This window comes from Sprattus sprattus, assembly GCF_963457725.1.
Source record: "Sprattus sprattus genome assembly, chromosome: 19".
NCBI classification, from domain to species: domain Eukaryota; kingdom Metazoa; phylum Chordata; class Actinopteri; order Clupeiformes; family Clupeidae; genus Sprattus; species Sprattus sprattus.
In genome coordinates, this window is record NC_137917.1 from 20975558 (window position 1) to 20988353 (window position 12796).

Here is a 12796-nt window from a genome sequence, read left to right on the forward strand (position 1 = left end):
TGCTCTTTAGCTTTATGAGTGCAGTCAGGTCTATTTATGAATAGAAATATGTAGATTCATGTCAGTCAATATAGTGAATAATGAATACTTTATAAACATTTGCCAGTGTTATGCTTTATGCTAAACAATGATTTATGGAACCAGGGTTTTAAGTCAAGTGTTACTGTGTTCTCCCATAATTATATAAATATATTATATCCCATAATCATATCAACTGAATGTGTACCATTGAAATTATCACTTTCATATAACATTAGTCACATTTTCTAACTTTGAAACACCAGTCACAGCTTTTGAATATCTCCTGAATGGTTTCACAGTGCTTATTATAATGTAGAATGCATGTTTGTAGGTTGTGTAAGTGAACTTGTGCAAAATGAACTTATGCTACCACTAATGGTATCACATGCTGACTATGATAAGCCTTTAAATTGCCATATGATCATAATTTCAGCAATAAATGCTTAACACGCTATGTTCTATATAAGCTTTACTAGAATAACAACCAAATCAAGCATAAAGTAGTCTTTTGACTGTACAATAACTTGTTAGAAATGATTTAAAACTTTATTACAAACATAAGTTGACATGTTTACGTTACTTTTTTAATCCTTGCCAGACATACACCAAGGAGAGGAATGAATAGAATAAATATGGATTTTCTATCTTAAATGAAAAACAAAACAACACAAATAAAGCACCACCCCTTCCCTAAACAGCAGCAGCCTGTCGGTGATAGCTTCTCGCCCAGGTTTACGATTTATAATAATAATAAGTAATAATGATAATAATAATGTAAATTATCTCTTTTCGTCAGACTGTTGATATATTTCAGTAACAATGTTGACATTCTGTATTAAGGGCAATGTATAGTCCAGTTGACAAGTTTCACTCAACAGAAAATAACTTATTAGAGAGAACTAGGGACAGAAGCTAGGTAGTTGCAGACTTTGTTGTGTACGTCTAAAAGGGCACAGAAGTTGAAAGCTTTTGTTGCTCACTCTGATTGGATGAGAAGAGATTTGATTGACATTTTGCCTCGCTTACATCGATGCAACCATCTGGCTAGTTCATGTTTTTAGCATCCTCGTTAGCAGGTAGTGTTATGTGTTGAATTAATATCTGATGAAACGTTGACTTAATTGACGATTGGGGAGGTATCATTTCAATGTTGATTGTTTAACAAGAACAAATGTGCCTGTCATCCATGGTCTTCACGACTTGAACTAGTTAACTTATGTTATACAGCTAGGTAGCTGAGTTGCCAGAGAATACTCTCAGCCAGTTTGCTTTTTGTTAAGTGATACTTATAGCATGGACTAAAACATTCACCTTAAGAACAATCACCTTCTCTTAAAGGCACCCAGTGCAACTTTATAGGCTTGAGACTCGAAAAATAAACATTACATTTCTAGTCTTTTTTACACGTAGTAAGTTTCAATAACTCCATACCATTACATATCGACATTCAAGGAGCAAAGATGAGACGTCGTTGTGTGGTGAGAACTGACAAAAAATCGTAAACAACAACAATCGCCGGTGGGGAGAGGCCATTTTTCCATTGACTGGAATCCTGCTTTATTTATTGGTGGCATCAATAAATAAAGAAAATGGTGGCGATTGTTGTTGTTATCGATTTTCTATCAGTTCTCACCACACAACGACGTCTCATCTCTGCTCCTTGAATGTCGATATGTAATGGTGTGGAGTTATTGAAACTTACTACGTGTAAAAAAGACTAGAAATGTAATGTTTATTTTTAAGCCTCGAAAGTTGCACTGGGTGCCTTTAACTGTCACAGTTTTTTGTCACAGTTTTGTCTGTTTATGCTAAACATATTTAACTGCACTTCTATGAAATGTTTCTATACTTTCCACTTGATTCTTTTCCATTGTTGATGGTGAGACTAGCAAAGGCTATCATCCCTGAGACTATATCTCATGCAGATTCTATCAGACTGAATCAGATTGAGCCAATCTGCATGAGAACACTGAAACCTATGCATGTGAAATGAAAGATAAGGGCCATTTTATGGACTCAGATGTCTATCTCCTCTCTCTCTCTCCATTTCTCTCTCTTTATCTCTCTAATCTTCTTAGAGGAGCCTGCAGGACGTGCTACGCATGGGGAGGTTGGCTGGTAACCGCCTATACTGTTGCCTGAGGCTATGCTTCTTGTTATTGAGCACCAGGCCCCCCGCATTCTCCTGGCCGCCAGTAGGTGGCGCAGCCTCTTGTGCATTGCCAGAGTTGTTTTCCGCCTTCACACCTTTGTCGTTTTTAGTCATCTTGGCCTTCTCTTTGTCCTGGGCCTCCGTGGCAACCATGCTGGCCTCCGTGCTGCCCTCCGGTGGTGGGAGTGGGTCGGGCGGCAGCTCAGTCGGGCTCGCCTTGCCCTCGGCCTGCTCCTGATTCGGGATGTTCAAATTGGAGTGGGAGCGTTTGGTGTTGGTGCAGGTGGAGCTGCGGACAAGAGAGTGAAAAGAAGAAACAGCTTACATAATGACCCCCTCCACCAGGCAAATGCACGCATTGTGTTGTTTTTTCCAGGGTTATGTAAAGACAGCCTTGCCCTTGTCCACCCACCCGTTGGAGCTGAGTTCCTCCGCCTCTTTCGGCTCGACGCTGTACCTCAGTTCAGCCGGGGTCTTAAAGGAGAGGTCCTTCTTCCCCTTCAGCCAGTACGTCTTCATGTAGCCCTTCCCCTGTGGCAGGACGTGAGAGAAGGGGAACACTGTGGTTTTATCATTACTGCATCTACACAGTGCTATCAGCACACAGTATTAAAATACACTTCACAACCCACACACGTCATGCAGTCAAATGCATATACCAGAAGACAGTTGGCTTGTGTAGTTATTAACAGCTCACACATCACAGGTTACTTATAGGAATTGGAACCGGTGGTGTACCTTCACAAAAATCTTGCCTCTCTCTTCAATAATGTATGGCTCATGTTCCAAGTGGTCCTTTGTCGTCTGACTAATGTGGATTTGCATGCCCTGCCAAAACAAAAGGAAACCCTTCAGGTGTCATATAGGGCTGTGGAGAGTCTTTTGTTGTCTGGAATGGTATGCGATTGTCATGGCGTGGCATTAGAACCTTGGCATGAGAGTGTGGCATGGCTAATCATGAACCAAATATGCCTCCTATCCTGCTCTACCCACCACTCCATTGCTTTCCATGCGAGAGGCTGTGTTCACTGTGTCACCGAACAAACAGTAGCGTGGCATCTTTAAACCCACCACGCCTGCCACCACCATGCCAGAATGGATACCTGCAAAGATATCGACAGAAAAAAACGAAATACCAGATTCATGATATGCAGAAGAAAGCATCAAGATTTATTTTAGGCCAGCTCTTTGGATTTCCAGAAGTGGGGTAGTGCTTTGAACAGTCCGCTGACCAACTCTGATCTGGATATTGTCCCCGGTGGACGGATCCTTGAGGTGGTCTATGGAGCTCAACATGTCCAGAGCCATGTCACAGATGTGGTGGGCATGGAATGTGGTTTTATTGGGAACGCCTGCGACCACCATGTAGGCATCCCTGATGGTTTCCACCTGCATGTGACACATGTATAGGGTGTGGTTAAAACAGAGGTCAAGAATGACCTCCCTTCCATGCAAACAGTCTTTTTTTTTTTTTACATTTGAATTTCTTACGGTCCATTTCTATGCAAGACAGGGGAAGGGAAAACTTTGAGGGACGGCCGAGACCCGGTCACCTTGTAGACGTTGTGCTTCTCGCTGAGGGTGTCGAAGACGATGTAGATCTCGTTCAGCATGTCCACCACTTGCATGGGTGTGATGTGAATGCAAATCTCGTTGAACTTTACCACATCACTGAACAGGATGGTGACATCAGGAAATACCTGACACCGCAACGGTAGAGACAAAGGAAATAAGCTGCTCGAAGTGTGCTTGTGTGTAGAGACCTTATCAGATTTAAAATAGCAGGCTGAGGTGTATTGAGCTAAAACAGAGACTTTAAGTTTGGCATTGTTAAAAGATTGAAACGCTTCTATTGAAATGAAACACTGGGCTTTAAAAAGTGATTTAAATGTTTTCAGTAGCAAACTTAAAGTCTCTGTTTGAGCTCCATAGATGTGGGGCTCACTCTATCCTTTCAACAATATACTTCCTCAACTCTGTCTTTGTTGCATCATGCTAGGGAACCATCAATCTCCGCATTCCATTATAGATCTACAGAAGTATTCTGACACGTATTGATAATCCTATTTATATGCATATGAACTACACTGGTTCGATGCATATAACACTGTCTCATGTAGTGGAACATAGTGAAGGCCTTCAGTCTGTGCGTTCTGTTGTATCTCAGAGGTAATTTGTCAGTGTCGGGCGTGTTCAGTGTCGGGCGTGTTCAGTCAGGGTGCCTACCTGACAGGTCTCTAGAGCGGTGATGCCTTTGCGGAGGCGGTCCGCCACTGCTTTAGGGATCATGGCGTACAGGAGGGAGTCACCTCTCTTCTTCTCCTCATCCAGCTTCTTAATGATCTCTTGGAGCTGGGCATACTTCTGTTGTTCCTGTGATAGGAGGGGGGGGGGGGGGGGGGGGAGAACAGAGTCATCTCTCTTTTTTCCTTTCTTTCTCTCTCTCTTTGGCTGTCTCCTCTGAGGCGTGTTCTATCTATCAGAACATTATGTAATGACAGTAGTTTCTCAGAGTATTATTATGTTACTCCATTAGAGTACAGGGGGTAAGCGTAGAAGCCTTGGCAAGTGTTTGAGATTTCTTGTAGGATGTGTGTGTGTATGTGTGTGTGTGTGTGTGTGTGTGTGTTTGTGTGTGTGTGTACCTGGTCCAAAGCCAGCTGAAGCTCGGCCGATTGCTGTGTTCCAGCTAGAATGAGCTCTCTGCTTGAGTCGTGCAGGTTCAAGTCGTTCACATAAACCCCCATTTTAATCATGTCCTCCACAGTCTCAATGCTATCAGAGATGAGATTAGGAAGACATTAAAAAAAGACAGAGAGAGAGTGAGAGAGAAGGAAAGAATTACTGGATTATTGATGTTTTGCTGTTGTTAATTGGACCTTTTTTCAAACATTTATCTAATGCCTCATTAGATGTCCATGATGGGCATTTGCACATAATGACATAAAGATCTATTTCTGTTCTTATTATGATAATGGAACTAATAATGGATTTGTTGGCAACACAAACCAAAACAAAGCAAATCTCTGTGTTTACGTTAATGGATCTTTGCCTCTCCTTTTTAAATCTTATGAGTTTTTTTTTGTCAGTTTGAGATTTACAATTACTTAATTAACCATCATAAGGACAAAAAGATCTGATGTTTCCTAGGCTGAAACTGAAGATGTAACATAGAGGATTCTCTAGAAGGAAACACTAGGACCAGGAGGGAAACAGAAGAACCAGAAGTGGCAACAGGGAGGGAGAAGTTGGAGACTAAGATTAATGGGCTGTAGATAAGGCCCGAAAACATCCGTCAGAGACCTGTGTGTGAGTGTGTTTGTGTGTGTGTGTGTGTGAGTGTGAGTGTGAGTGTGAGTGTGTGTGTGTGGCTGTGTGGCTGTGTGTGTGAGAGTGTGCGTGCGTGTGTGTGTTAGCGAGACTCACATGGGCGTCCCGAGGAAGATGAGGGAGTCCCACTGAGGAACATACTTCATCTGGCCCTTCAGGTGGAGCGGCTTCTTCGGCGGCTCCCGCATGTCCTCGAATATAGTCTCGCTGCATTTCCCTGGGCAGGATGGAAATAAGACTACAATTACCATCTGTACTACATACTTAGACTCATTGATCTTTATACAGTTGTAGTTTTTTGTGCAGGCAAGGTTATATGTTTGTGTAAATAATACAAGCATACAAATAAGCTTGTTGAGAGATTGGTCAAGCATTACGGCTCCGCCGATACCCTCTTTTAGTTCATTGTTTCCCTGGTGCATTGTTTCCAAAGCAGCCGTAATAGATTCAATTATTTCATTACCCCGCACAGATAAATGTGCCACTTCACATTTCCCCCTTGCTCTGTGTTTTGCCATATCATTTCCCCCGTGATGAATCTCTATTAGTGTGCTGCGGTCGAGGCCAGCTGAGGAGACCAACTGTTTGGAGATGAGCTACAGCTCATACTCATCTGCCCTGGCGTGGATGTGTGTGTGTGTGTGTGTGTCTGTGTGTGTGTGTGTGTCTGTGTCTGTGTCTGTGTCTGTGTCTGTGTGTGTGTGTGTGTGTGTGTGTGTGTGTTGAGGCGCTAGGGTGGCAGGATGTGTCTCACCAGTCACCGTCTGGAAGGCAAGCAGCTCGATGTCCTCTCCTCCAGAGTTGGCAGAGCTGTTGTACTGAGTCAGAGCACTGCTGTACTCCTGGTCCGGTCCCTTCATCTCCTCCAGGACTTTCATCTCTAAGAGTGGATACTACATTTGGTCAGCGTATGGAGTTAACACAGAGGACTTTCATCTGTAAGAGTGGATACTGCATTTGGTCACCGTATGGCTTTAGCACAGAGGTCAGAGGCTAAGCTAGGAGGATATGCTATCTCAGATGTGGTGATGACATGCACTTTTAGCTTCGAAACCTCCATGAACCATCTGCTCCCCCTAGTGGCCAAAGTTGAGCATTAAGTTTAAGTCTCTGTTTCTGTGAGCGTCTCTAGGACATCTCGATGCACTGGTTGATCTAACCACTTGGGGCTCTGTTTGATGGACAAAAAGAAAAAATCATACCCCTCTTCTCTTTCTTCGGTTTCTCGCATTCCTCCTTCTCCTCAGGCTCCTCTTTGCTGAGTTTGGGGATGTTCACCTTCTGCTTGCTCTCCACCACTGCTCTGGACAACAGCTCAAAGACATTGTTCAGGTGGGTGTAGATCTATGAAGAAGATAGAAAATCATGGAAAAAAAAGGTCAGCTGCCCTGTATAAATATAGCTTGTAGGAAAATATATCAGTGTGGACAATTTATATTACTCATCATTTTACGGTTCATGTTTTATTTACGGGGGGGAATTCCATTCCTTCACCGTACATTTTCCCAGCTGAATTCGAGCATAGGCCGAATCAGGGTGAACTCCTCGTCGACCTTCTTGCCCTGCAGGTCGGAGAAGACCTCCTTGAGGCCGTCGCCGATGCGGTACATGGTCATGTCGCGGCGGAAGATGACGCTGAAGGGGAACATGTCGAAGAAGATGCCCCTCTTCATGGGCAGCTTCTCGTAGCCCGGGGCCGTCTTCTGCTGGGGCATGCGATGCTTGAAGGCGGCGTTGTCAAAGTTCATCTTGTACACCTGTGGCAAAATGGAACAACAGAGAGAGAGAGAGAGATGAGGAAGGGAATTTTTCTTGACATGAAGAAGGGTGACCGTGCGTTGATTTCAGATTTCATCAACCTTCTGCCACCATGTGTGTTTATGTGTGTGTGTGTGTGTGTGTGTGTGTGAATGTCTGTTGTGTGTGTGGCTGCATACGTGTGAGTGTGTGTGTATGTGTGTTTTTGTGTGTGTGTGTGTGTGTGTGAATGTCTGTGTAAATGTGTGTGGCTACATACGTGTGTGTTTGTGTGTGTTTGCTTGCATTCCTCTCTCGTAAACGTACCACATATGTCATCTTCTCCGTCTCCTCCTTAGACAGAATCTCCACTTCGATGTCTGTGTTGTAGAACTGGCGGCCCACTTGGGAGAGTTGCCCTTTATAAAAGGAGCACAGGAAATGATCACACAGTGCGGGTGATGAAAAGGACAAGTCGCACACACCGGCAATGTTGACAAAACCCTTGTCCCGACGACAGGGGTGTGACCTGAGAAGTCACCCAAGACAGTCGATTGACATTTCATTAGAATAACATTTCTGGATTGTTTGGCCTTGTCTATGACTAGTGCCTTTTTTTTTCTGCCCACTTCTCCACCGTCTACGCTGGTACCTTTGACGAACTGGGTGAAGCCCTTCCTGGTGCTCCGGTAGTGGAGCGTCAGGCTGGTCTCGCACTCCTCCTCCACACAGAAGCTGGGCGGCTGGACTTTGGGGAAGGAGAAGCGGAAGTACTCGTGCAGGTTGTCCAGCTCGTTGATGAAGTCTCGCACATTCCGGCCAAGCACCTGATTCAGCGGACATGGTCAGTGTTTTTCAGTGGTACAGACTAAATACAATCTGATTTAGTCAATGTGTTGATTAATTGGTTGATCAGTGTTATAAACGAAAGTACCTTCAATATCCGTTCATAGCCGTAATTCCCTATCCTCTTGACCATGTAGACCCCGAATGCATACATCAACTCGTCGTGTGTCTTGCCCAGGACCTCCCCAGCTGCTTTTGCCAAGCGAAGGATAAGATTGTCACTGAAAAAGAGGTAAAAAGGTATCGCCTTGATCGCAGATCATTTAGCAACAAGGACTCAAATGAACTACAAAATGAAAATGAACTAAAAATGTACATATTTTTGAGAGGCAAGAATTAGGTTCTAGTCAGGGGCCCCTGTCACAGCAAATGTTGTTTGGAAGCACTTTGCCTAATTTGCCTTTACCCTGGGCATTTAAATGTCTAATGAACGTTTAGACCAGGCATTCCAGTTCATCCTGGACATCTGCTACACTCCATTATCCAATTGCAGAGGTAATCCAGCACAATATTACAGACCTCCTGGAGGACTTGATGGGTTGAGCGAGTTTTTATTGAGGTTGCAGCAGAGGTCTTAAGGACGGAAGTCTCCAGAAGAGTATAGCATGCCTGCTTTCTCTGAAGCGACATTTTCTGTATAACCTGTTTTGTTGCATGGTGATCATTTGTTTGTTTTAGGGCTTTATCGTGAAAGTGCCTCGCCTGCTGTTTCCATATGCTTAAGCTTTTCTGCCCTCCCCTCCCCCAAGACACACACACACACACACACACACACACACACACACACACACACACACACACACACACACACACACACAGACACACACACACACACACACACACACACACACACACACACACACACACAGACACACAGACACACACACACACACACACACACACACTTTTAAAACCTGCCCCTACACAGATGACTTTGCTCACCCTATCGTTACTCTAAACTAAAAAAAAAGATGATTCAATCTTTATCACAATCAGTTCTTTCTGAGCCGACACCAGTATAGAGTAGAAGCATGGTTGGTTTACTTGTACATCTGGTGACGGACAAACTTGAGGTGGGGTATCTCTGCGCGGGCCTCAATCAGTCTCCAGACATCCTCCCCATACGACTCATTGATGTAATCATTCACCGCTTCCAGATACAGGCCATACATCTTCAGGGGGTAGGGAAACCACCAGAGTTCAGCCTAGGTTAACTGCTCTGTCAACGGAAAGTAGGGCACACTTGGGTTGGATGATGGAAAGGATGCAATGGAATAATTCCAATGATAGGACTCATCAGAAAAATTGTTAACTTTTTAAACATCTTGCAAAACAACTTTTCTAAACATAAATGTTGTGACTGAAATAGTGTATCATGTTGCATAGTCATGGGTATGGTCGTGAGCATCAGTGATACAACAGTGACACATCAGTTGTACAAAGCTTAAAAAACAGTCCTCCGGTAACTCCTGCTTAACCAACACATGCAAAACCTGCATTTGCATAGCCTTAACTTCCCTCAAACTAAACCACTTATCGCGTGGCTTTAACTTCCCTCAAACTAAACCACTTATTGCATAGCTTTAACTTCCCTCAAACTAAACCACTCATTGCATAGCTTTAACTTTCCTCAATCTAAACCATTTATTGTGTAGCTTTAACTGCCCTCAAACTAAACCACTTATTGCCTAGCTTTTATTTCCCTCAAACTACACCACTCATTGCATAGCTTTTAACTTTCCTCAAACTAAACCACTTATTGCATAGCTTTTAACTTTCCTCAAACTAAACCACTTATTGCATAGCTTTAACTTTCCCTCAAACTACACTTAAAAAAGGTCAAATCCAGTGAAGAAAGGGAGGAATAAAGGTCTTGCTTACCTGCAGTCGCTCAGTCCAGTGCAGTCCGGGCAGCCAACTGAGCAGGGCTGAGTCTGAATGGAGCCCCTCTGTCCCGCCGACACCTGTTCCTGGCACCCAGGCCTCTTGAAGCACTTCTCTGTCAGGACAATGGCAGCCCCAGGTCTAAAATAAGAGCGCTTAGGGCCTGTTTGTGGCAGGTGTGGATACATCCCATAACCCTTCCTCACCTATGAGATGTACATTGAGGTGTGACTCCACGGGTGGCAACGGTTCTGAGCGTGCATTAAAATGGTCGTCACGGTGATACATAAATGTGAGCCCGCAGAGCGATGGATGTGAATGTGAAGTGTATCAGCCAGCCTTTAGGCAGAGGTGGTGTTTGTTGTAAATGCACGTTCGTCAGATTCAAAGATCAGCCTCCTGTTTCTCATTTTGGGCTCGTCTGTGATGGCACCTGTGGTCTAAGCAGATGAGAAAGAACGTGCCGCAGGCTGTATGTGTGAAAGAAAATCTCATATCTTCCACGTCGTCTCAGCAACCCACTGGCTGTGCTATAGCACGTGTAGCTGCCTGCAGGCCTAGCAGCAGACGTGCAGTGTCTAATGGCAGAACACACATTTCAATTCCCAAGATTAACATGAAAGAAAAAGAGAAAACAAATGAATAAACAATATTTTCATATGCATGACATTTATTTTGATTCCTCTGGTGATTCATTTGTAGAGGATGGACATTAACAGAAACACACATTGCATAAACAACAGCTCAATCCAATCAAATGGCAGCGTGCTGTTCTCAAACTGTCTGAATCCCAGAGCTGATCCAGTAGCCTGGTTCCATGCTGTGCTATAATAATGTCAGGAAATGTAATTTTCAATTTCAGACTATGCTTCCCCTACTGCCTGGGAGTAATGTTCTGTGTACTGTCTGATTAAAATACTTTATTTCCCAAATGACCTTTTTTCCATCTCGTAATGGATAAAATGACACTAATGTGATCATGATGTTGCAGTACTCAGCAACGATTGCTAGGGGGCAGTGTTGAAACATAGTGGAAACTGGCACGATAGAATGTGGTTAGGACAGAATGTGGTTTTAGCATCTTAACACTGCTGAATAACAAATGTAATTTCATCCACCTTCTGTGACCATGTGTGTTTGTGTGTGTGTGTGTGTGTGTGTGTGGCTGTGTGTGTGTGTGTGTGTGTGTGTGGCTGTGTGTGTGTGTGTGTGTGTGTGTGTGTGTGTGTGTGTGTGTGTGTGTGTGTGTGTGTGTGTGTGTGTATGTGTTTGCTTGCATTTCAAAGAAACTTGATTACTTGACAAGGCAATTAGTAACACCCCTTCCCCAACTGCCATCACACTCACACACTCGCACACACACACACACACACGCAAACACACACACAAAATTACACTGCTGTGAGCCACGGTGATTTCATTGTGTGGGCTCAGCTGATAATTAGCACCCTCAGCCTCTTTTGTTTCCTGTCGGAGTTTGCTGCACCTCCGCGCTCTGTCTCACTGAGCGACTCCGGCCTGGTTACGAGCTGCTGGTGGTTAAGCTCTGTCTCACTGAGCGACTCCGGCCTGGTTACGAGCCGCTGGTGGTTAAGTGCCTCGACCAGGGTGGATAACCTAGAACTTGGAAACAATGGTGATGGTGGATGTATGTGACAGACTTTATTGGTTTTGGAAAATAAACCACAAAAATGAATAGCGGCAGGCAGCCTCTTAAGTAATGAGAGGTGAGTTTGTCATTCAGGATGATGACAGCTGTACGGAGCAGCTTCAAAACTCACTCCTCTGTTAACTGTTAGATACTGTGTTCATTGAAGACCGAACATAGGGCAAAGTCTTAAGGCCCTTGCTTGGTTCTGCGTTGAGCATGAATTGCTAGGTGCTTGCGCGTTGCGTTGGGGGTGCTGCCAAGCAATTCACACCCAGAACAATAGGCTTGCGTAAAATGGCGCAAGTCTAGAAAAAGGGGCCGACACACGCAAGATGTGAAAAGACGCGGCCTCTTGCGCTTGCGCTTACGCTTACGTAACTGAGCATAAATCAGCCTTTACACAATAACCAGTTCAAACATTGTCTCCATTTTCATCTCAGTGCAATTCAGACTCGACTAATATAACATGCGTTTGTGACCGGTAACAAACATTTTCTAGACCTGTCTGTTTTGTGATCAGTTTCCATGGATGTAAACCCAACACCGCTTGTCGACGTTTCGTGTCAACATTCCATTACACAGTTTTACAGTATGTTGCAAACACGTTTAGTCCCTTTAGCTGAGGTTGGAGTGCCTGTGATCCGTGAACCCGTTGGGTTGGTAGGGTTGCTTTGACCATGCTTCGGTAGAAAGTCACAGGGGTCAGGCTTTCTGCTTGGTGTGTGAAATGCATTTTTTCTTCTATTAATCCATCTCTTTCTCTCCTATCTTTCTCTCTGGTGACCAACCATAAGGGCCTCTGAGCCAGCACAGAGGAAGGGGTTAATGCTTTGCCTGTGTCGGCACTTTAAACGCCGCATGGTGCAACCTTTCAACCCAAGGCCAATCAAAGCGCACTGCTGGCACTACACGGATTGTCTTTTGCAAAGGTGAGGGAGTCGGTACACAGTGTGTGCAGGTAAAAGGGAAGGATTTAGTGGTTGTACGTGCTGGTGAGGCAGCTGCTCGAAAATATTGTGACAAAGAAAGATATTCGCTCGCTAATTAAATACACGACACCCAGCTGTGACGTTATTTAGATTCAAAATGGTGCCAGACGCATCATTAGTTTTTCTCCATACTTGCTGTTGTTATATCTGACTGCATGCAAAAAAATATATCAACCCACAGCCCCT

The 12796-nt window shown here is 44.2% G+C and overlaps 1 protein-coding gene across 1 annotated transcript; it reads right to left on the bottom strand.

The window, feature by feature from the left end:
* Positions 1-2095: 2095 nt before the first annotated feature.
* LOC308381105 (soluble guanylate cyclase 88E-like) lies at positions 2096-9258 on the bottom strand (the record flags this gene model as incomplete). Its single annotated transcript, XM_080858615.1, has 16 exons — positions 2096-2462; positions 2586-2704; positions 2912-3001; positions 3167-3276; positions 3406-3562; positions 3727-3873; positions 4400-4546; positions 4819-4948; positions 5600-5720; positions 6258-6383; positions 6706-6847; positions 7003-7260; positions 7568-7659; positions 7893-8067; positions 8175-8307; positions 9131-9258. The coding sequence occupies 16 exons, from the start codon at positions 9256-9258 to the stop codon at positions 2096-2098; spliced, it is 2442 nt and encodes an 813-aa protein (XP_080714741.1).
* Positions 9259-12796: the final 3538 nt, after the last annotated feature.